The following is a 24,048-nucleotide window of genomic DNA, read 5'->3' as shown; positions in this document are numbered from 1 at the left end:
ATTTTCAAATTGTCACTGAACTACTGAACCAATTTTCATCATTGATATATCAAATTCTCACAAATTTAACGTAATTTCATAGCACATTATTAGTTTTCCGCTAAAAAATTTATTTTAGGCCAGAGATGTATTTTAATTCAAAATGAAAACAATTGGATGGACAAAAGTCAACGTCCAGTCAGAGAAAACATACAAAAAAAACTGTAATTTATAAGGAATGTTATAACAATTAATTTTTAATATTCGTACCTTTTAAAAAATTACAATTTTTAAAAAGCACAAATTCTTGAAGGGAGACATATCTAACAATAAGTGCACATTTAAGTACATGTGAAATCCATTCTGCGACGCGAGTGGAAAAGTGTTCTTCTGCACTGTATTCGTATGCCGGCAAGTGGATTTATTGGTAATGATTTAGCACACAACTAGTCAAAGTTCGCTAGTAAAACTCTCGATATCATGAACGAAAAATTTGATACCGTGTCAATTTCGCAACGACTATAAACAGAAAACTTACCATAATAACTTAATATTTGGAAAACCAGAACCAATAGCATATACGGACGTAAATCACCTTTTGGCCGGATCCACGATTAATAAATAAATCGCAGGTTGAGCCGGTTGGAAGTGTAATAAAACAACATTCGAGAGGGCGCCAAAATCCGGCGGTTGATAATTTTAGCAACGTATCCTGTATTTCTGCGAATGAAGCACTTCCCACTATCAATGCCAAAAAACTTGTCGAATACTCGTGGAAAAAGGACTACGGAAATGATCCATTAGAGTACAATGCATCAAGAACAGTGATGAAAGACAAAATACACAACTATATCAATCCCAAGGTTGTTGATCGAATCGACACATCTAGTGAGGGCCGTCTCAGCATTAAACAGAGAGATTTTGTTGAATACGATAATTTGTTGGCAGAGTTGAGAAGCAAGCCGTGTGAGGCCAACAAAACGAAGAAGAAAAATAAAGAAATACATAAGTGTACATCAGTGACATTAGTCACTACAAGAAAGCAGGAGCAACTCAAGCTAACCTTCTCTCCGAATTATGTAAATGTAAGTATGCAAACTTACATTCATATTTAATTTTTACAAAATTTATGTATGTACAGAAATTTCCTTTTGCCTATCTTGAAAAAAAAACAATACTCACGTTATGCAATAATTTATTCAAATGTTTTTACTTTTGTCGTTTACAGATTTAATGCTATTCTTGCAGTGGTATTTAATTCACGACAATTTGATATTTGATTCCATGCAGTCTGCATTATAATTATTATGTGTCAGCAGTTACAATTGCTGTTATCAGTATCAACTATGGTATACGTCCCCGATTTACCATAATTATGTTGACACAGAGTAACCTCGTTTGTTTGATCTTTGATTAGCCCATGTCAGGTCACCGGCACAAGAAGGACATTAACGACTTCTGCTATAACACAGCATATTCCTGGTTGAAACAAAAATTTAATTCTTCAAACGTAGGGGATGAAACGGAGGCAATTCTGCAACGCATATACAGAGTACGAGAAAAGTAATTAACGTGTTATTTTAAAGCTCAGCAGTTCATTACAAAATATACTGAGATTTTAGAAACTTTGTTTCCATCTTACTATACTAACTATAACACATATGTGTATTACATGATACGGCAACTAAGAAGTAAAAGTGAAGCAAAAGTTGAAATTATTGTTAAACTAAATACTTGATACAATAATGCCCGATTTTTAAGCTTAGGGTAATTATTTTGTTTCGGTTGGCTGGTGGTAATTTACGCGATAGGGTTTCCATTAACCGCACCTTATTCTTTTGGAAATTAAAGACCAAACTTCCGTATCTCGAAATTAGCAGAATCGCATTGTGTGTTACAGATAGGGTAACTCGTAAAAGCAATACATACGTGATGCATTATTATTTGCATCACATTTCTCAAATAAATTGTCATAATCAATTCATATATGGGCTAATGCTTTTCTCAGCATCAACGTTAAGAATCATATATTTCCAGCAGTCTATAGATGTAATTCGTGTCACGATTCCGTTGGTGGCTTCAGTGTCATAAGTTGTAGAAAGTAGAATATGTCTTAGTTTCCCCAGTCCACGTTTTAGTTTAAGTATCCCGGACTGGAGGATTTCATCATCCTTCCAGAAAGTTCTGGAAGCTTCGTTCTGTCGTTGTTAGTTGGATCAGATTTTACGACGGAGTTTTAGTTTCGAGTTGGAGAGCCGGAGAGTAAAGATCACTGTAATTTCTTGGTCGTGTAAATAATTATAAAGTTAAATAAATCAGTTCTTTCAGTTATATAAAATGATTAAGGACACTGTTAGGCCATTTATTGAGTAGTTACACGTATATTAGCAGATTGATCTTCTTCGGTGCAAATAAATAATTAGAACTCAACTCCACCACAGTTAATTCGATAACCCACTAATCAAAGAATACAAGTGAGTGAGGTAATAACGGGTAGTTATTTCAAACTCAACATAAGTTACCATATCAAATGTCCCGCAGGTTTGTCTAACCCAACAAGTTAAAGAATAATTTTAGATTTTAGAACTTATCTTAAAACTTAGAAACCTCGAAATTTCAAGCGGCGTCAATACTTCTCTGTACACCACCCCCCCCCCCCCTCCCCACAGTAAGATTTTTAAAAATACACCTATCGGATTACATTCTACAAAAGTTTATATTCTGTTAACCAAAATCATTAGATATTAAACATGTAAATTTCAAATTTATAAGATACCTTCTGGAAATTGGATTAGGTCACCATACCAATGACTATTTTCAATTTTCTTTACCCTGAATTATTTCTCGACCCCCACCAGTGCTAATATTTTTTGGCAATTACAAGTTGGGTGCCATGTGGATGAATTCTACTCAACGAATTGTCTCTTACATAAGTAGGGGATAATGTCTAGAAATTGACTCCCAAACTAATTCACTAGCCCTTAGCCTTACGGCCAAAGCTATCGATATAATATAGAACATTCTCATTCGTCTATTGGGGAATTATTAAACCATCCGTGTCAGCAGTTACCATTGCTGTTATCCGTATCAAGTATGCTCAGGTATGCTTAACCCAAGAAGTCTAAGTAGTTTACCGTATTTGAATATAAATCAATTGCATATCATTAGAAAAATTTGCATGTGACCAAGGTATATCCTCGGATAAAATCCTTAGGGGTGACACACTAGGGCAATCTACCCAGCTGAGAAGTAAACCGAACCTGATGCGACCCATTGAGATCAGGTATGCTAAATTCCACAAGAAAGGTCCTAGTTACGTACTAAAAGTAGAAGATTGAAAATTAATTAGTGATTGATACGTTTTTACGACAGATCATGTGCCGACGAACGAGGTCAGTACTGCCTAATCCGATCTTTCGAACACTGTTGAGTAGGTGGGTTACTTACAATTAACCCAAAACAATTAACGATGGATGGAAGTATACCCGCCCAGCTATTTTTTTCTTCCAATCAAAAATGATAATTTTCGCAACTTCACAGTTTACAATTAACCACCTCTTTACGATTTGCTCAACTAATTTTAATCCCAAAATGTTTTATTTCTAATTTATTACGACCTTTATCAACTTGTTTATGCTCCACTGTCATTGTCCACCATATTTTGATGCTAGGATTTTTTGGTTGAAATTTTTAGGAAATTATAAGTGCTGAAGATACTTCAGTCATTAGATAATGCCCGCTAATCGCGAGAAGGGTTAAAGCTATAAAATTTAAATTCTTTTCTAGGATGGGCTAACTTACGTGTACATACATGCTACATTGTGCATTATCCGTCAATTTAAGGGTAAGTCGGCAAAAATTTAATCGAAGAACGTAATGTTTATTGCTAGTGATTGGATTAAAAGTCAACCTAGGGAAACTAAAAAATAACGTGTAGATAATAAGATTAATGATGCTTTTATTAATTCCGCAAAATTCTCCAACGACAAATTTTCGTAAGGGCCAGTCAACAAATTTCTATTCAAATCGGATATTGGTTTTCCCCTCAGTAAAATTTATTGATTTTATTTTTTGTTATAACTGCCCTCCGATACTCTTTAATACTTAATAATAAGTTGTTTCAAAATGGATCCTAATGTTTATTCGCGGCAAGTGGCTCCAATAACATGAGAATCTGCGAAATTAGAACCACTGGTTTATGAGTTGTCCCCGATTCATCTGAAGGCCGAACCACGAATTAGGTACACAATCCTATTTTAGCTCCACCTCAAAAAACCCACCCTAGGAAACAAACAACAATACGGGAAGTACTAAACGATATCGAACTTTTCATATTGGCATTTGCTGATGACATGACTGTCATGGTACCGATCATGAACGCACTCGAGTCATACGTTGATATATAAAAAAAGTATAATAAAAGATAATAAAAGAATATTTTGACTGGCTCTGCAGGTAGATATTGTTGTAATACAGTACAATATAGCAGAATAGTTAATTGGAGCATTTAATACGTTAATAAATTAATTTTAATTACAGGCTAGTTTCAACGTGTTTGCAAAAGATTTTGGTCTCAGTTATGCTGACAAAACGTTGAATAATTTTAAAAATTGATTTGGGCCTATCTATAAAATGACAGAAAAAGCGTGTAAAACTTAAAACTCGTGAATTGTTTACATACAGGCAAGAATAAATGTTAAAGCGAACTTTAATCATTGTTAGAAATTTAAACGATTCTGTACGGAATCGTATATTTTAGCATGTATAATGAAATTCTATTAGGCGTATGACGTCGACTTCAGATCAGCCCTGTAAAACACTCTCTACCAAAACTCCACCAGCTAAAACTTTACAAGTGAAGTCCATTTTTCTGCAAATTTCATTCACCATTTATCTGCAACCAAGACCAAGATTTTGATGATTTTCCAAACGTTAATAAATGTGCTGGTTCAATAATATTTTTAATTATGCGCCACAAGCTTTCCTTTAAAAAGGTACAATTTTTACAAGGAAAAGATCTAAAAGCATGAAATATTTATCCCATATCTAAACACACATATGAATATTAAAACACGTTAGCTTTTTAGGACCAAAAGTAAAAACGTATTTCATCTTTTACTCTATTCCCTTGAGAAAATCTTATCAATCGCTAACAAGTGTTGGTTACAGGAAGGCACCTATCCTATACAGGGTGTATACGATGACCATGAAATATACATCACCCCTAATCTGCTTCACGATTGCAGCAAGAATTTGCAATCAATTTATTCGCAACATGGAGATCGATTGCAACCTCGAAACGAAAACCTCATGAAAGTCGTCGTAAATCCAATCTTCGGTACTCGAATCTCGTAATTCATACGTTGAAACCCCACAAAATTTCCATACAAATTCCATACCCATAACATCTTTCAATCTACTATTTCTCCCCTAATCTCGGACTTCTTTCCTGACTTAAGGAAATCAGTAACAGAATAGTTGCAGATATGTCCCCATTGTATGAAATAAGCAAATGTAGTTAAATATAAGCTAAAATACGTATCCCAGAATTTATTTAGCAGAAGTATGCATTATTACAACATGTGCCCTATTCAATTGACTTGGCGAGAAGTTGACACCGTTACCAGTTTAAAACAGAGTTCACAAGAAATCAAATTCATCGACTTAAACTTGTGTAGACCGTTGGTAAGAATAATTTTAGATTTTAGAACTTATCAGAAGTTTAAAAATGCCAAAATTTCAAGCGCTATCAATACTTCTCTTCACACCCCACGTCCATTCCTTTCATGAACGAGATTGAAAATAAGTATGAGAACCTTCACGGCCCATTTATTCGAAAAGCTAACATGATGAAAGCTGTGATTTGAAAGGGTCCTAATATATAGGGACACACAATTTCAATAAAAATCCTAAACTCTACAGACTTTTAATATAAATCAATTGCATACCAATGGTATAAATTCACATGTGACCTGATCATTAGACATGCACCGAGTACTCGGCATGTTTTGGCCGTGTTCTAACTACTCGAACTCGGCCGAGTATTTTTGCCTGCTCGGCCGAGCATTTCTTAAATTTTCATATACATCCAGTACTACTTTACGCAGTACTTACACCGCGCAGTTCAAATTTTCCATTGGGTGATTTTTGCAGTCAAAATCAAACTTACTTGAAAAATACACCCATGAAATTTGTTAATTCTATCCGGTAATCAACTTTAATCGAAATGTTGGAACCGGAAGAAGAATCAGTAGCTTCACGTGATTCCGTCCACCAGTTCTCAAAATATAGGTTCTGGTAATTAAATATTATGTAAACAATGATTTTTTTGATGATCTTTTTGACAATTTACTCGTGGCAAAGCCTTGCTCGGTACTCGATTGCCGAGCATTGCTCGGTGCTCGGCAAACGAGCAGAAACGAGTACTCGGCAAAAATATAGCCGAGTACTCGGTGCTCGGCCGAGTCGACGTTTTCTGTACTCGGTGCATGTCTACTGATCATCCCCTAGAAGTTCATCGTCAGAAAAGACACATAAGCAATGATTTAACCTGTTTCTGAGATGGACCAAACTTCATGATACCTATTAAGATTAGATATATGCAAACTTCGACAAGAACATACATAGTTAAGCATTAATAATACGAGATTGAAAGATGTAAAGTGATTAACTTATTAAGCCGATGTACCAGATCAGTCCTGCCTATCCAAAACATTGGAAAATAAGCGAGATATACCTTTAATCATGGATAGTTTCTTTTAGAAAAGAAATTCAACCTATATGAAGATGAAACCTGGTTTAGGACAATGCAAAATTTGTGTTGTGAATGTGAAGTTGTGAATAATAATATATTGAAGAAGAAAGAAGTCGAAGTTAAATCATCAAATCCTGCATAGAAGGTTAATTACGTCAGCGTCAGCTATCTTGAATTTTAATCCGGCCCAAAATTTAATCTATTAGTTTAGCCCATCACAAATTGCGTTAAGACAGTAGGTAAGAGTAAAAACCGTTATGGTGAAATTTCTGAGGATAGACCAATATACCTGTTTTAATTACTACAATCGATTATTCTTCGTCTTTCTGTCTTTGCCACACAGGGTAGTGACACGACAAAGACATTAACGAATACTGCCACAATCCTCAGCATGTTCCTAGTTAAAAGAGAATTAAGTAACCAATATCTGGAGGATGGAGATACCTTGCATCTACATGTACATAATGTGAGAAAAATAATTAACATTTTACATGTTTTAAAGTTCAGTTATTCATTACAAAAAATACTGAGATTTAACGTTCATCGACAAGCTAAAATAAACTTTCGTTTATCCTTAGTCAAATAACATTCCTAGCATATGTATGTACCTTATGATATGGAAGCTAAGAGGTACAAGTGGAGAAAAAGTTGAACTAACCTAAATTGTTTAAACACCGGTGTTAATGTTTCTGTCCACGTTGTATGTGATCACGTTGTTCGATGATGTTCAAGATGAAGTGCGCAGGTCTTTCATTATGGTCACATGCTGACGGAAGGGTGTGCTAACTGTCTTTTAAGATTTTTCAAGACGATAATAATATTGGTTGATCTGATGGTCTTATTGGATTCTATACTAGTTGTATTGATTGCCCTGTCTACTTAGTGGGATACAACCACAATTTTGAACATCCGCAGCATGTTATTTAGAAGTCTTAAGCAAACAATGAAAGAACTCGTACAGATAATAAATGAAAGAGAAAAGGAGGTCCGCCAAGACAGGCAAGAGCTGGCTTCTGCTGACCAAAGTGCTATTGCGGCGATAAACTAATATGCAATGAACGTGAAAATTACGCGAAAACTAGTTCCGCCACAATTCAACGCGACGTAAGCCAATCCATTTCTCTATGGTCATTCGAATTTAAACAATGTAGTGGTTAGGAATTTTGCTGCCCGACCTCTCCCGCAACCACAAGCCGAAGGGGGAGGTAGAAATCGTATTGTCGTAGTTCACATATAGTGTTATACAAAATATAAATAAATTATGAAAATATATTATATTAGGTATGTATACTCTCACCCACATCAGGTTAGCTGCGGCATCTCTCTGGTAGAAAGAAGATTGCGAGGAATTTGACAGGAAAACGTAGTAAAATATTAATTTTGGGGAACCAGAATGCGTGAAAACCGAAGAGATGTACTATGGTGGCGGCTTATCGGTCGATAATATCAATCATATTACGCAAACTTTACACAAAAGTACAGTGAACATAACTCAACTTACAGTATGACCAGCTTTACTTTTGCTCCTTATCACAACAAATTAAGGAAGTAATTGGTACACTCCGCGACAAAAAGATAAACGCACCCATTGGGAATTATCACGTAATTAATTTTAATTCTACATATGTATGTATCTGTTGCACCCACAATCTACATTATTGTAGACCGGTGTGTTTGCAAATTCGCAAAAGAATTTAAAGACTTAATCAAACAAGCCAGGAAGGAGTTGGAGCAGGGAATACAAGAAATAGTTATCATATAGGCCACACCAAATAGCCACGAAGTAAACATAAAGCATATTTTCCAACTGTTATAGATCGAAAAGCTTTTTCAATCTTAGTGTGAATACCACAGCAAAAATGCGAAATTTGTAGTACCACTCCAAAACAGATGAACCTAAACATGAATTTCCAGAAAAAATACATCCTGATGGCCTAAAACATGTACTGAGTCGCCTTCATACTAGTACTCGAACCGATTTTAAACGGTTTCTAAGATTGACCAAACATGATAGGGATCAACCGTATTCAAACCTCAGCAACCAAAAATAAACCTTCTGCCAAGCCATTGGTGCTCTAGAACCAATATTATCCAGGGTCAAGTTATGACAAAGCAAAGAATAAGAAAAAACAATTTATGAAATTTATCCGCTGCATACCATAACAGCAAAAATAATTATATAATCTAAAAAAGGTGACGCGAAATCATACGAACCATCGAAAATGAGAAAATTCTGCTACATAAACTGATCTTATCACACGTCTTATGTACATATATTATACAATACATAGAGAAAAAACTAATAGCGAGACACATTAGAACTAAATTTGACAATCGAATAGGAGACAGGAGACCTTTGCTGGTCCTTTGCCAAATTTCTCTAGAAACATGTTGCCCCCATAATGGGGGCCCCATTACTTACAATACATCGGGCCTGTGCTTGTGATACTTTCCTTGCCCAAATCACGCTACCGAAACGATGAAAGAGATTAATGACTACTGCTTCAATCATGGTTTGTTTCTTGTCGAAAAGGGGTTCAACGTATCTTATCGGGAGGATGCAACCTTCCTTGGAGCAATTGCGTTCATTATTATGAGTAGGGCATGCAATACCGGTATTCTAGTACCGGTATTAACCGGTATTACCGAATACCGAATACCGGTTTTGAGCTAACCAATACCGGTATTCAACTCATAAATTTTAGTTATTGCGACTAACTTTCCGTCAACCAAATTTCACTTATTAAATTCAAAATTGATATCAGGTGTTGATAGTTATATTTTTAGCAGATTACAAGCAATACATTGTTCACATCACTCATATATTTTATTTTATTTTGGTTTATTATATTTACTACGTATGTATGCATACAGGTATGCATTTATTTTTAAAGTTCCAAAAAATTGTGTCAAAAATGCAAAAGAAATTAACTCCAGAAATAAATCATCGAATCGTTTTCTCAGGGAGATTGTCGTCTAGAAAAATTTCCGATAGGTTTCCGATAAGCTTAAGTCCTCGGGATGAAATGTTTTCGATGCAAAGTACTGCTAGTTTGAATCTCTGAGAGAAATACAAAATTTTCAATGGCTGAATAACTATTGCTAAAATGGTACCAACGCCAAAAATATACTAACACACTTTAATAAATAGACCCTTTCAACTTAAAACAATTTTACGACTCATGGAGCAATTTTTAAAATCGTTAAAAATACCAATCGCAATTAAGAGTAATGCAGCACACGAAATGAGTTTTAAGAAGATGTTAAAATTTTAGTGGTTGAAATTTCGTTCAAGCATACATATATGTAAAGTGTATGAATTTGAAAAAGCTGGGACATGGATTAAATAATAGGAAGTTTGGGTGCACAATGAGCTAAATTTGAATCGTGGATAATTTCTTGTCAGAGCTTGCAACCCTCATAATTTCTTTTGCAATTAGGCATACAACTATAGTTTTCAAGAATATTTGTGTTCACTTCAGTAACAAATACTTGTGTATATGATTGCACATCAACGCTTGATGTCTTTTAAGCCTATGCATTGCTTTGTGCGATCATTTTTATTGGTATATTTAACATGTTTAATATATTTAATATATGGGTCGGTAATACCGGTATTACCGTCGGCCCCAATACCGAAAATACCGAATACCGGTTTTGAAACACAGTACCGGTATTGCATGCTCTAATTATGAGGCGATATGATAAAAATGACCAACGTCCTATTTTTCTCAGTTATTCATTACAAAAATAACTTAGAAGGGGAGCTTCACCACCTGCCCTTCACAGATCTCGATGCCCTTTGGATATTTGGTAGGGTCCTATGGGTGTACTAAAATCCTGAAGTGGTTTAACTCCATGGCCACATTTGCGCCCACCACACGCACTCAAATGCGCCAAAAACACGAAAAAAGCCCTGTTTTCATGTACTTTAAATGTCACCAAAAATCCAATTTTGCTCGGATTTTGATAAAATTTACATTTTTGTGATTCCAGATACTTGTGTGATCATATCCCAACTTTTTTGAAATTTTGAATTTTTTCGAATAGTTCATCAGCTCGAAAATTTGGAAAATTTTAAAAAAGTTAAGATTGCTCTTGAATATTATCAGACAAGTATCTGGGATCACAAAAATGCAAATTTTATCAAAATCCGCGCAAAATTGGATTTTTGGTGGATTTTTGAAGTTGGTAACTTTTGTGGTTTTCATCCCTTTGAGTGGGTGTTGCGGACGTAAATGTGGCCATGGAGTCAAACCACTTCAGGGTTTTAGTACACTTATACCTACCACGTATCCAAAGGGCATCGAGATCTGAGAAGGGCAGGTGGTGACGCTCTCCTCCTTAGATTAAACCTTAGCAATCATGTAGATACTAGCATAAACTATGGTTTATACTTGGTCAACTAATATTCATACCATGTGTGCCTTACTATATGGAAACTAAGGAAACTGCAACAAAAGTGTAAATAATTGTTAAAAAACGGAACATTCCTGTTTCCGTAGCGATCATGTTCTTTTATCGTTATGGTGAATTGCACACATCTCCGATGTTGGTGGACATGTTGAACCAAGAGAATGTGGGCCTCCTCTAATTTTCATGATGATGAAGCACTTTGGTATTAATTTATGGCCTACCTAAATTTAATGTGTTCTCTTCATGTTTTCCAAACGGGCCTAGTTACCATGTGGGATACAATCAAAATTGGCTAAATCTACAAAAATGCATCAGAAACTACTTTCAAGCTAACTGAGAAGGAAAGGTAATACATCAAAGAGTAAAGAAGCGGGAATTTAAATTAATCCAAGTAATTTTGTCCTTAAGGTTTTCTCTGTCAATGACGGTTTTGATCAGCTTGTTTATACCCATGTCATGGTACAGGGACAAAGCTTTCGGTTTGCAGTTTGGCTGCTTGAAATAAAATTTCTGAAAACTAAGGCAAACTCGGGAGCATAACTTTACACCGACTTACCCATTGGCTCCATGTTCTTTCATGATTATGTATTATGAGCGGCCTGTAAATTCTGCATATGAAAAATCTATATAACCGATCACACAAACTTCGTACACGTAAACCGTTCCCTCATCAACTTTGCAAATCTGCACGAGGCCACCACTGACCTGCAGCAACATGATGTCATTTTTACACATTTTACTGTCTGGCCACACAGTGTCTGGCCAAATAACGGGCTGGCTGGTTGAGGTTGATCTTTCACCTCTCTCACGACCTTTCACGTTAAATTGAACCTAATCTTTAGCTTAAAACATTTGGATTAAATATTTAAATAAATGCACTTAATGTGGCGCGTTATGCAGTAGCTTGACAATTCTTGACAATGGCTAGTCAATTCAGCACGTCGTATTTGCCGATGTGTCATTTAGGCACCGAGGGTGACAAAAATTTCGCATTATGATTTCTAATAGACAATTGCCAACACTTTTAAGAGAAAAAGTACAACTTTCTAAAATAATTACCACTATTTTGTCCGAGCGGGTCACATTGTACATGTGGCACTACTAGGTACATTTGTATATATATAAAACGGTGTATTTTTTAAGTTCTGATAGGGACACTTGCATATATGTACATCGCTGAACGGTTAGCTACTTGCAAATTAATGTTTGTAATGTGATAATAATATTCTGTGTATTGCATATCTGCACTTAAATTCTCTGCAAGTGCCGTTCTATGCTTAAATAAATAAAGACTAAATTATTTTAAAAAAAACTTAATTATGGGATAGATTAAGCGAAGGTAAAATAGAAATGGACGATGAGAATTTACTTATTGTTGAAGGAGCTGGATAATGTTTGGAGTTGCAAGTCACACATCAGCAGAGGAGGTGTAGCAATTATGATGACGATTGGGGCCAAGGTGTCGGTGGGGAATTACTTTCCTTACTTTGCCCCGATATGTTCCTAAAAAAATTAGTATTCGGGTTGAGGGTTCCATTACATATATCTGTGGTAAAGATAAATCATAAACATTTGATAGAAATAATATCCTACATATGTACATAAGTGGTACAAAAACTGTGATCAATTTGTAATTTTAACAAAGTAAAAACCATAAAATCCCCAATTTCTATTGAGAAGGTTGTGATTGAGGTTAAACCGGATTAAAAAATGCTTACATTAATCCATTCATTTTTACAGCGTAATGATACCCTTACTTACCTTATTAAGATAAGTCTAAGGGTTGCTAAATTGGACCTCACTTTTATCTGGAAAGTTGGTGTCCAGAAAAATCTGTTTCATTTTCTGCAATAAAAATGTAACTAATTGTAAAATGTGCTGGAAATAATTGTTAGGCTATTTAAAATTAAAATAACTTTGAAATTGAATGTAGTAATTTTATATTATTGACTTCAAATGAATTTTGTTTAATTTTTTCAGTTTAATAAATTTTCAAGGGAACGTGGGCTAATTGGAAGTCCAATTAGTCCAATTAAACATATATTTCAATTTGTGTAAATGTGTTTGACCACGGTACGAGATATTTTAGTCAGTTTCAAGTTTTATAGATTTAGAGAAACAATAATGAAAAACGATCTGTAAATATAATATTTCTTACTTCACATGTCTAAATTTCCACAATCAATGAATTACTTTATTTGTATTCCACATGAAAGTCAAAATTTGAATTATGCAAAAAAGTACATTATTTAATTACTTCTCGATTATTAGTTTAACTGAAATCTGCCATCAGAAGATTCGCCTGGCAACTTGGAGAAGATGAAGTGGTAATGAGAATGAAATGAGTCATCTCACTCACCAGACTACACCCTGTCGTATGTACATATGTATGTAAAACTAAGGACAAAGTCCTTCCAATAATGCTCACATCGCAACAGCCAGCATCCCTTTCTCAGAATACATAACAAATTCAACTGTGAAGATCGACTCCAAAACGTTTACAGATCACGAGTCTTACAAACTCTTAAAAATACCCGCATGAAAATCGTATGTCGAATTTGGCATAATTCTACACAAGTGCTCAGAACAATAGTTTGTGCGGAATAGGTATGAACAATTCTGCATAAAACTTATGGTAGGTGACAGGTATATTCTGCAGAAAAGTTTAGAACAGTTATGCATAATTCTACATATTTTGTTCGCAAATTGTTTCGGCATAAATTTTTCTGCATAAAATCCACCCAATTCTCTTCATAAAACCCAGCCCAAAGGAGGAGGCACCCTTCTTATGGGAAAACTGCCTGCCGTCGAATTTTCTGAATTTTTGATATGTTGTAGACTTCGATGTGCTGAACAAAAGTCTCCATACCCCCGACCCCAGGTTTTCGCTGGTTTGACCTCCAACAGAGGTCAAAGGTCAGTATAACTTGGCCATAACTAAGTATATGTAAAATTTTACAAATTTGTCCTGACGTCAGTTGTTGATGGATTTTCAAAATTCCGGATGTTTTGGAAACGTGGGACCGTTGGGCGAAATATATATTTCCAGATTTTTTTAATTCGGCCACACCCCCTATATATTGATGTAATAAAGTATAAAACTGAGATTAATATCTCTAACTAATCATTCAACTCCACATTGAAGTTAAGACAGCATAGTTGCCGATTCTTTGCGTAATTGATTTACATTGTCATGTCATCGAAAAATAGGTCAGAGGGTCACACCCCACTCTAGTGGGGTCCCTGTGGGTGTGGTCCGAACAGGAAAAAATGTATAAAGTCGGTTCCTAGTATTGTTTCTGAAATTAACTATTGTAATCGAGGGTAATTTTGTATGTCTGCCCCACTTGTACACCATGACCTTAATGTGTATGGCGTAGGGGAGAGGGGGTGTGGCTTTTGGCGATTTTGCGACAGTTTTATCAATACCTGGCTTGCGGCACATCATTTTTCTCAGCACACAAAGCCGATTACGACCGCTTGTTCAAAATTTCAAAACCACACCCACTGGGGGTGTGGTCATTGTCGGCTATTTCAATCCAACGCAAGTATCTCATGCGACATATCATTTTTCTCAGCACACAAAGCCGATTACGACCGCTTGTTCAAAATTTCAAAACCACACCCACTGGGGGTGTGGTCATTGTCGACTATTTCAATCCAACGCAAGTCTCTCATGCGACATATCATTTGTCTCAGCGCACAAAGCGGATTAAGACGGCGTATACAAAATTCCAAAACCACGCCCCCTGGGGGTGTGGTTCCTGGGAACTATTTTATGCGACATACCATTTTTCTCGGCGCCCAAATGCGATTAAGATGACGAAATTAGTTTTCTTGCCAATTTTTAAAACTTTATCTTTTATAAGCAGGTTATATCTACTCGGTGTGTGTCTTGTACCCAAAGCGGATAAGTTATAAATTGACATGGTCGGTTGATGGCTTTGTTTGATGCCGTTAGAACTAGTTTGATCCATCGTTATGAGGAATGGTTTGGACACCTTTGCTGGTAAGGATGATTGTAATAACATGATGGCGCAGTACTTACGTTAGTCAGTTGTCATCTGCATCATCAAATAACTCCGGAGCGTCTCTGTGGGCAGCATCATCGATAATGCCTAGGAGACTATGCGATGGAGCTTGTAATTTATCTTGGTGTCTTGCCCAGCCCATGAACCAGAGTACACTTGCAATATGCGAACAAGTTCCCAAGGTGCGAGCCCCTGTTTTGCACTGGCAATACCAACCTTGAATTGGATTTGGAAGAGGGTGTGGCAGTTGCTCTCCCGCTAAGGCTTCCTCAAAGGGTACCTCGTGGAACTGAATCCACAGTTGGTATTTTGCAGCTCGAGTGTGTCTGAAAATACAATTGGAATAAAAAGTAAGCTTACTTGATCAAGTTATTTACAATATGATGTAATACAATTATTATAAAAATTTCTACCTGGAATAAACTTGAGCCCTTAGAAGCCCTGGGCTTTCGCGGCTTAAATCGAAGCGGTACTCGCCGTCCCTTGTATTCTTATCCTGGACGTAAGCAGGGGCTAGCTTAACCTGGTACTTTCCGAAAGTAAGGTCGCGTAGATACTGCAGCGACAAATGTGGGAAAGCTGGTAGATGGTCTGAAGTCATAGGGAACCATTGAGTAGGAGCTCGTGTTTCTAGACGTTCATCGTGAACACGTTGCATGAGATGGTTAGGTTGAGCAGCTATTCTTAACATTTCTTTGGCTTCGTCAGCGTTGTAGCCAGGCATAGTTATTGGTAGATGGAAGGCATTCAATAGTGCACAGGCTATCCTGACTAGGTCTCCTAAATGCACACAGTTGTGAGATTCCACTCGATGGGCGAAAAATTTGAAGACACTTTTCAAATGACCATTTCTCGCTTCCACAACCCATCGGCTTTTGGTGATCAGTCTATTATTGTTCGCCTCTTCTGTAGGTAACTGGTCTCGCGTGGCTCTTCCTCTCACAATATTTGGTATTTTAGCTCGTATTCCTAATCTCTGAAGTGTCGGGATTGATTCGCGGTAACCGTAGTCTACGATGACGATGTCGCCCTCTTGAATCCACTGACCAAATCCACGAATATCACGCTGGAGTTCATCAATTAAGATTTTTGCATCGTTGTTCTTTGAATCTGAGAAATACGGGCCGTGGACATCGAAAATATAACCATCTGGTGCAACTATCATGATTGGCTTCACAAGATGGTAGCTCTTGTGCATGCAATAACTTTGGCGGGCAATTCTAAAGTTAGAGCTAGTGGCTATTTCAATGTATGTGCCATCAATGCACAATATGGCCTGAGGTTTTTCCGGGTTAGGGTTGTACAGTTGGTTGGCAAAATCTGATACATGTCGATGAATAAATTGTTGTCGGGTCATACTGTCGGGGCCCAGATTAGTTCTTACAAATGCCCTCATAAGTGATTCTCTAACCTTATTCACCGCCAAGCTGACTGCTTGTCGTGTCGAGTAGTGGAATATTGCTTTCAAGAATTCGTCAGGTATTCCTTGCCTAAGCTTACAAAGGAACATGATCAAGTCGATTTTATATACTATTCTATCATGTCCAGAAACTTGCACAGGCCCACACAGCTCGTACAAGTTTCTGAACTGATCTTTGCTTAATGAGGTGATGGTAAAGAAATCATTGTCTGCAATTGTGTTTTCGTCATTGTAGTCTGGCGCTTGGTTACGGATTGCATTCGTGCGGAGCACACTGAACCACCGTTGGATTTCAATAGGTGACAACTTGATAGTTCTTCGCTGGCCTTGCAGCCCTTGGACTAAAAATGATAGAAGTTTTCCATCTTCACCCATGTGGTCCTTGCATAATCTTGATCCCTCAGGAATAAATATCTCTCGCTTGATGAAGACGTCAACCCTAGCGGGCCACTGGATTAATGAAATTTGTTGTTGAGTATGGCAAATACAACATTGTGTGTGCGAGGTTTGTAGCAGAACATTGAACTCTAACTCTTGATGACTTTCTGATTTTCTATAAGGTTAGAGACCGCACTGTAACACGATAGGCAAAGCCGATCTACTGCAGGATCAATTGCTTCGACGCGATCTCCATCGGGTGTTCTCTTCATCCTTTGATCTTCAGCGATTTCTCTAAAGTGATTCATGTGGTTTCCTTCGAGTTTCTTCATGGTTGATGCAGGACAAGCTGTATGACAAATGTAACATAGGGGTTTACGTTGCGGAGCAGGGTTTGTTTTCATTAAAGATGTCATGTTGTGTTTTATTTGATTTAAGAGAGTTAGTGGCTCGTATTCCATATCACGATTTGAAACCTATATATGAGGTTACCGCCTAGAGCTCCCCGAGCAGGTTCAACAACGAGATCTCTGCTGATTAGCGCATTTCGCCACCCGGCTAGTGCAATCAGAAAGAGGTACGCGCGTATCCACAACTTCTACCAGCAAAGCGCCACCTGAGTTCCCTGGAGCACAAAACTCAGGCCGTTGTTAGTTATTCCGAAATGTATTCCGTTCCAAAAAATTGTGCCGAGTCGTCGGGGAGGAAAGTGTTGCTACCCTAATTGAAACAAATAAAAATGAAATCGCAACCCGTCATGCATTTAAATTTGCAAATAAATCCTTTCCAGCAAAGATGTACGTGAATTTGAACTGGGAGCATTGCGTACTTATGTCTAAAAACAAACATATCGCTGCTTCATAAATATCAAGGGACACAAAATGTTTCACAAAATTTAACTTCATGGTCTATCGTCTGTGACCCAACATATGTATATACTTTATGTGTGTGTATATATGTATTCATATGAATATTATATGAATTCATCTACATATGTGTGTTTGTGTGTGCCTATGTATGAATTCATCTACATATGTGTGTTTGTGTGTGCCTATGTATGAATTCATCTACATATGTATACATGCATTTATGTATCTATGTATGTATTCTTATCATTATTAAAATTATTCGAAATTTGAAAACGTAACATTGTCCCTAAAACCTGAAAACCACCCCCTAATGCGACCACGTGCAATGACAGCGCTTGCAATGCAATGACTGTCGTGGCCCATTTTAACCAGGGGCACGCGGGGTTGTGCTAGCCATTCTAGCATGGCTGGATGAGGTAGGGGATTGTCAATTACCCTACCCCACGCCGTCCGAAGACGGGTTAACGCACACCCGGCCTAACAAGGGAGAAAGGGGGTTGTGCCCAGTTCTCGCAAGGCCCGTCTGCGCCACGTAGGGCCCACTTCCTACCCGCCAACCGGGACACTACGGACTGGGCCCGTTGTAGTTGGACCAACTCCCCCCCTCCCCTTCCACGGAAGGTGGGTCTCCCACCCCGAGATACCCCCCAACCCCAAGGTTTTTGTGGTGCTGAGGTGCCACCCTCAAGCTCCCACCCGAAATACTGCGGGAGTGGTGCACCCCACCACTCCCACCCTAAATACTGCGGGAGTGGTGCACCCCACCACTCCCACCCAAAATACTGCGGGAGTGGTGCACCCCACCACTCCCACCCAAAATACTGCGGGAGTGGTGCACCCCACCACTCCCACCCAAAATACTGCGGGAGTGGTGCACCCCACCACTCCCACCCGAAAAATTTCCACCGATAAGCGTGTGATGTTGAAGTCTGCTACCGAAACTTTATTGTTGCGCTTCCAACCATTCCAACCCAGCTGATAGTTGCTTGTAGACTGAATCATCGGCGTTCTTTTGTGTCCCACTTTGCCTACCTATTCACTACAGTCAACGATAACTACGCAGTTGATACTGCGTAGTATCAACTGCGCAGTTACGGTTCACTGTTTATAACAGAACTCCTCTTGTGGACAACGCCGTAATTAAGTCATTCAATGTGACGTATTTTAAGTGCGTATGAAGATATTCATGTGCAAAGTATATACTCATGAATGCACATATGTACATAGATATTTATTAATGGTATATATGTGTATGTATGTAGCCACATGTATATTGACATCGTATGTAACTTGTTTACAACAAAATAGCACCTAGGTTAGACATGAAATTCTCAAAATTATAATATAATAAACAAGGGGTAAGTACGAGTGATATTGCAAATGTTGAAGCAAAAATAAATTTATCATTTTATGATTTTTACTTTATTTTGGTTTAATTAATTGTACATCTAGTCCTATTAAGCAAGCACGTATGTACGCATTGGTATTTATTTGCCTTACAATTAAGAGATATCATCATCTTTGATTTCATTGTTGCAAATCGGGTGTGGAACATTCCGGCGTAATATTTCTCCAAATGATCTAATCATTGGCAACGCAGCAAAACTGAGTACGATAATGCACTTTATGCCGCTTTCTTAATTTTCTTCGTGTCATGTCCTCGTGACTGGGTGACTTTTAAACCCTTCTATCCGAAGGATCGTTTTACTAGGTAATACGTCATGGTTCCCGAGATTTTTCGATGACCTTCGTATTTTATGTACTTTGTGATGAGGAATCGCGTGGTGAAACTGGGATTTAAAATGTTTTACTCGCCAAATTTCAAACATAAAACTTAAATCTTTAATTGTCCCGTTATTTCGAAATTTATCGAAGGATCCTGGGAACCAGCGGCAGCAGCAATTGGCCATGGAAGGTATGTATGTGCCCAATCCAGTAGCGTAGCCACGATTAGATATTAGGAGGGGGCTCGGCTTAAAAACATGATTTTATCCACAAGAGTATGGTTTGCGGTCATCCAATTCCTCCGTCCCGCTGAAAATTATGCAGCATGACATGCTATTGTTAACCGTAATATTCCAGGGTAGAAATCGAACTAAAAATGTCTTATATAGATTTCGTCGGACGGACACATTTATTGAAATATGTAGGAATTATAAATTCCACTAGGATAGGTGTTGTCAACAGAAACTTTTTGTCCCAGTTGTATATAGACATATGCGCCTTTACATCGCCTTGAAACGTAAATGGTTACCGGCAGACCTCAAGTGTATTGTTCCAGAGGCCATTAACTTTAGAAAAATATATGGTTCATAAGAATTCTGATGGGCTTTCGGTTGACCTTAGATGCATATGACCACAGAAGGTCAACGCGTAGGTGGAGCGATATTTCTACGGATGTATTGAGAAAAATGATATATCGCTTGACGTGCTGGTGTTAAATTGAAATTGCCGCCAAGGACCCCACCCCAAGAGGTGTGGTTTTTAAATTTTTAATTTGCCGTCGTAATCAGCTTTGTGCGCTGAGACAAATGTTATGTCGCATGAGATACTTGCGTTGGATTGAAATAGTCGACAATGACCACACCCCCAGTGGGTGTGGTTTTGAAATTTTGAACAAGCGGTCGTAATCGGCTTTGTGTGCTGAGAAAAATGATATGTCGCATGAGATACTTGCGTTGGATTGAAATAGCCGACAATGACCACACCCCCAGTGGGTGTGGTTTTGAAATTTTGAACAAGCGGTCGTAATCGGCTTTGTGTGCTGAGAAAAATGATGTGCCGCAAGCCAGGTATTGATAAAACTGTCGCAAAATCGCCAAAAGCCACACCCCCTCTCCCCTACGCCATACACATTAAGGTCATGGTGTACAAGTGGGGCAGACATACAAAATTACCCTCGATTACAATAGTTAATTTCAGAAACAATACTAGGAACCGACTTTATACATTTTTTCCTGTTCGGACCACACCCACAGGGACCCCACTAGAGTGGGGTGTGACCCTCTGACCTATTTTTCGATGACATGACAATGTAAATCAATTACGCAAAGAATCGGCAACTATGCTGTCTTAACTTCAATGTGGAGTTGAATGATTAGTTAGAGATATTAATCTCAGTTTTATACTTTATTACATCAATATATAGGGGGTGTGGCCGAATTAAAAAAATCTGGAAATATATATTTCGCCCAACGGTCCCACGTTTCCAAAACATCCGGAATTTTGAAAATCCATCAACAACTGACGTCAGGACAAATTTGTAAAATTTTACATATACTTAGTTATGGCCAAGTTATACTGACCTTTGACCTCTGTTGGAGGTCAAACCAGCGAAAACCTGGGGTCGGGGGTATGGAGACTTTTGTTCAGCACATCGAAGTCTACAACATATCAAAAATTCAGAAAATTCGACGGCAGGCAGTTTTCCCATAAGAAGGGTGCCTCCTCCTTTGAGAGAATATAAGAATTTCCCAATGTCTAAATTTACTCAAAAATAATTCGCAAGTAGACAAAATTTGTCAAATTATTCTTATGCTAACCCACGAAGCAAACTACCAAGTGGTCAAGAAACTAAAGAGAAACAAGTATGTTCATGTACAGTTGTAAATATTTCATACAAATCAACAGTTTGGGTGCATGCGTCCTCATTTAAATATCTATCTGTAAAAATTATTTAGCGTCCTTAATAATCAATGCATCGGCTGAATCAGTGTAAAATCAGGTAACTTTACTCATTCCAATGCGAACTTATGGAACCAATCGTAAGTAAATTGATGACTTCAGCAAAGAACCCGTTTGCCATTGAAAAACCTGGAAGGGAACGAATATATATTTCGTCATTAAAAAGGTGAGCGGTTTGGTTTTTGGTAGCCTACCGTATTTATGATAAGATTAGCATGATTACGTAGGAAATGGAAGGGATGGGCGGGTGGTCAAACTTGATAACGTAATAAATTTACGATCCCCAGTGATAAAGTTTGGTTAGTTATATAACCGCATTACATGAAAGTACCTTAAACCGCTGCTTATTTCATGCAAGAGATTTTGAAAATGCTCATTTTAATTTAGACGTAATCCAACCTTCACCGAGGTTGGTTTAGTTTAGCGAAATTTAAAAAAAATTCACTGCACGATAATTTTTTCAAAATTTTTTCTGTGAGGAATATTTACCTTGGAGAATTGAATCAGACTTGGGCATGGTCATGTTCATTAAACGAGGCGTACTCGATCTGGTAAAGTTTGCATGTTTTCACCAACTAAAAACTTGTACATATTTATGCGAAGATATTTTCCAATTTGTCAAATTTTGTCAATCTTTGATATTAGCAAAGAGTATCGACATTCTTATTCCAAGTAAGTCGTTACTTGTTCCGAGTTTTCGTGTAGTTTTGGTACTAAAAATAATTCCGCATAAGTTAAGAAAGTCGGTACCTTCTGGAAAATAATATATTAAATGTTCCAAATTTACATAATATAGCCCGTTCTACCAATCGTGTTTGTACTTTTGGTCTCGAGCAGTTTGGCGAGTCCGATTCACTCCATTGAAGGAAAACAAGGTATCAATATTTTATCGGCGTCCTGCTAATACAATTTTATTAAAAGTTCCAATAGTGTATTCTGGTTTTATACATAGTTGATAAAAATAAGGCTGTAATTTTTAAATTTCCAAAATTAACATTGTAGAAATTTTACTGACATTAATATTTGTGGTAATGTTTCGAATTTACATACATATATACATATGAACTCATTGCTTTAACGAGATACTTTTATAATAAATAATTCGTACTCATGGAAACTATAATTTTTATTAACAATTAATAAATCTAAGCAGATTCAAATCTGGACGTTGAGAAGCTGACATTCGTCCAACAATCAGCTCCAACAAATTATTTGGTAATAAAACTCGCTTATTGAAATTCAATCAACCTACATATATAGATAACCGCGGGGTCTTGCTATTGAAAACCCAGACCCATGGGTCTTACTCGGGTTTTGCGGGTAGTCGGAGCGAGCTTTGGGGGTAAACTGAGTCTTACGTATTGAGTTGTGAAAACAATCTACCCTTTCACTAATTTCACAACAAAACTTCTTATTAATTCAATTTTAATAACTTGTTAACTTGTGGAACTGTTAGTAATGGTCTATTATTACACTTTATAAAATTTGAAAACCCAGACTACCCGTGGGTATTGCTATCCTCCAAAACCCAAGAAACCCGGGTTAGCATACACTGAATTCAAAGCAGTAAATTTTCCACTTTCCTCCCTAGAAACACGAGATGTCTCTGATTCCGCAAAACCTGGCCCACTCCTCGATCCCAGCAGCAAAGCGGAAAAGCCGCCAATATAATAACATGCCGTTTATCATTTATGGCGGATGGTAAGTAAAACGTATAAAGAAGTGTTTTAAATGATTTTATGTGTTAATATGTATTTAGAGTGAGTGTTTTTTGTTTGTAACCCCTAATTTCTACTCAAATAATTCCTCTGTTTGAATGCATTCACAGTTCTCCATACCGCAGTAATGTGGGGCAACGAGGAATTCCTGGTTTTAATACAAACCCAATTGACCTAAATAACCCTATTATAAGTATAAATCCATTGATGAACTGGGGGAAATAAGATGCAATAAATTGGCAACACTGCCACACGCCGAACAACTGTTGTCAGCTGAATAATTTGCAGGGATATGGTTTCTAACGTGAACTTCTACATTTTTTAAAACTCGGCGCAAAATTGTCATTGTTTCGAATATTTTGTGCATGCTAATAACTGCTACGAGGAAAAAATCGTTAAAAAGTCAATCAATTTCTTTCCGATTCGATATAAATATCGAAAATGCTCATTTAAGAAAAATCAATATACATAAATTTATGCATATTTATGTACCTATGTTAATTTTTACTTTATATCATCAGTGTTGCCACTCATCCGTGAAAATTATTTAATAAAATGTCTATCATTTCAAATGAAATCATATTTATTCTCATTTTATTGTCTATACGACCACACAGTAATAAAAACTTCCTCATAGTTCAGGGTTTGACTCTATTTATAACTTTTCTCGGTTATCGCAGATAAGTGCGGATATATTACTTAATTACATATACGAGTATGGGTTGAAAGTTGAAAAGTTGAAAATGTGCAAACAAAATCGCAACATAGTACTCTCTTCTGTCAAAACAAGAATATTCAC

The 24,048-nt window shown here is 37.1% G+C and overlaps 2 protein-coding genes across 5 annotated transcripts; one reads left to right on the top strand and one right to left on the bottom strand.

Moving 5' to 3' along the window:
• Window positions 1–15,164: 15,164 nt before the first annotated feature.
• Window positions 15,165–17,310, bottom strand: LOC110855133. Its single transcript, XM_035855813.1, has 3 exons — window positions 17,170–17,310; window positions 15,594–17,050; window positions 15,165–15,506 (listed from the first exon to the last, which is right to left on the bottom strand). Exons 1-3 carry the CDS (start codon window positions 17,308–17,310, stop codon window positions 15,203–15,205), a joined length of 1,902 nt encoding a protein of 633 aa, XP_035711706.1. The 3' UTR covers window positions 15,165–15,202.
• Window positions 17,311–21,914: 4,604 nt separating this feature from the next.
• LOC110855016 lies at window positions 21,915–23,826 on the top strand. Of its 4 annotated transcripts, none has more exons than XM_022103449.2 (6): window positions 21,915–22,082; window positions 22,177–22,203; window positions 22,328–22,406; window positions 22,685–22,746; window positions 23,123–23,232; window positions 23,360–23,826. In XM_022103449.2, exons 1-6 carry the CDS (start codon window positions 22,047–22,049, stop codon window positions 23,472–23,474), a joined length of 429 nt encoding a protein of 142 aa, XP_021959141.1. In that variant the 5' UTR covers window positions 21,915–22,046; the 3' UTR covers window positions 23,475–23,826. The 4 variants fall into 4 exon arrangements, with proteins under 4 accessions (XP_021959141.1, XP_021959140.1, XP_021959143.1 ...); XM_022103448.2 differs by having other exon boundaries at window positions 22,682–22,746; XM_022103451.2 differs by lacking the exon at window positions 22,177–22,203.
• The last annotated feature ends 222 nt before the right edge of the window (window positions 23,827–24,048 follow it).

This window comes from Folsomia candida, unplaced genomic scaffold (assembly GCF_002217175.1).
Source record: "Folsomia candida strain VU population unplaced genomic scaffold, ASM221717v1 Fcan01_Sc011, whole genome shotgun sequence".
NCBI classification, from domain to species: domain Eukaryota; kingdom Metazoa; phylum Arthropoda; class Collembola; order Entomobryomorpha; family Isotomidae; genus Folsomia; species Folsomia candida.
The sequence above is the reverse complement of the archived record's forward strand: the minus strand, read 5'-3'. Positions and strand labels throughout refer to the sequence as shown.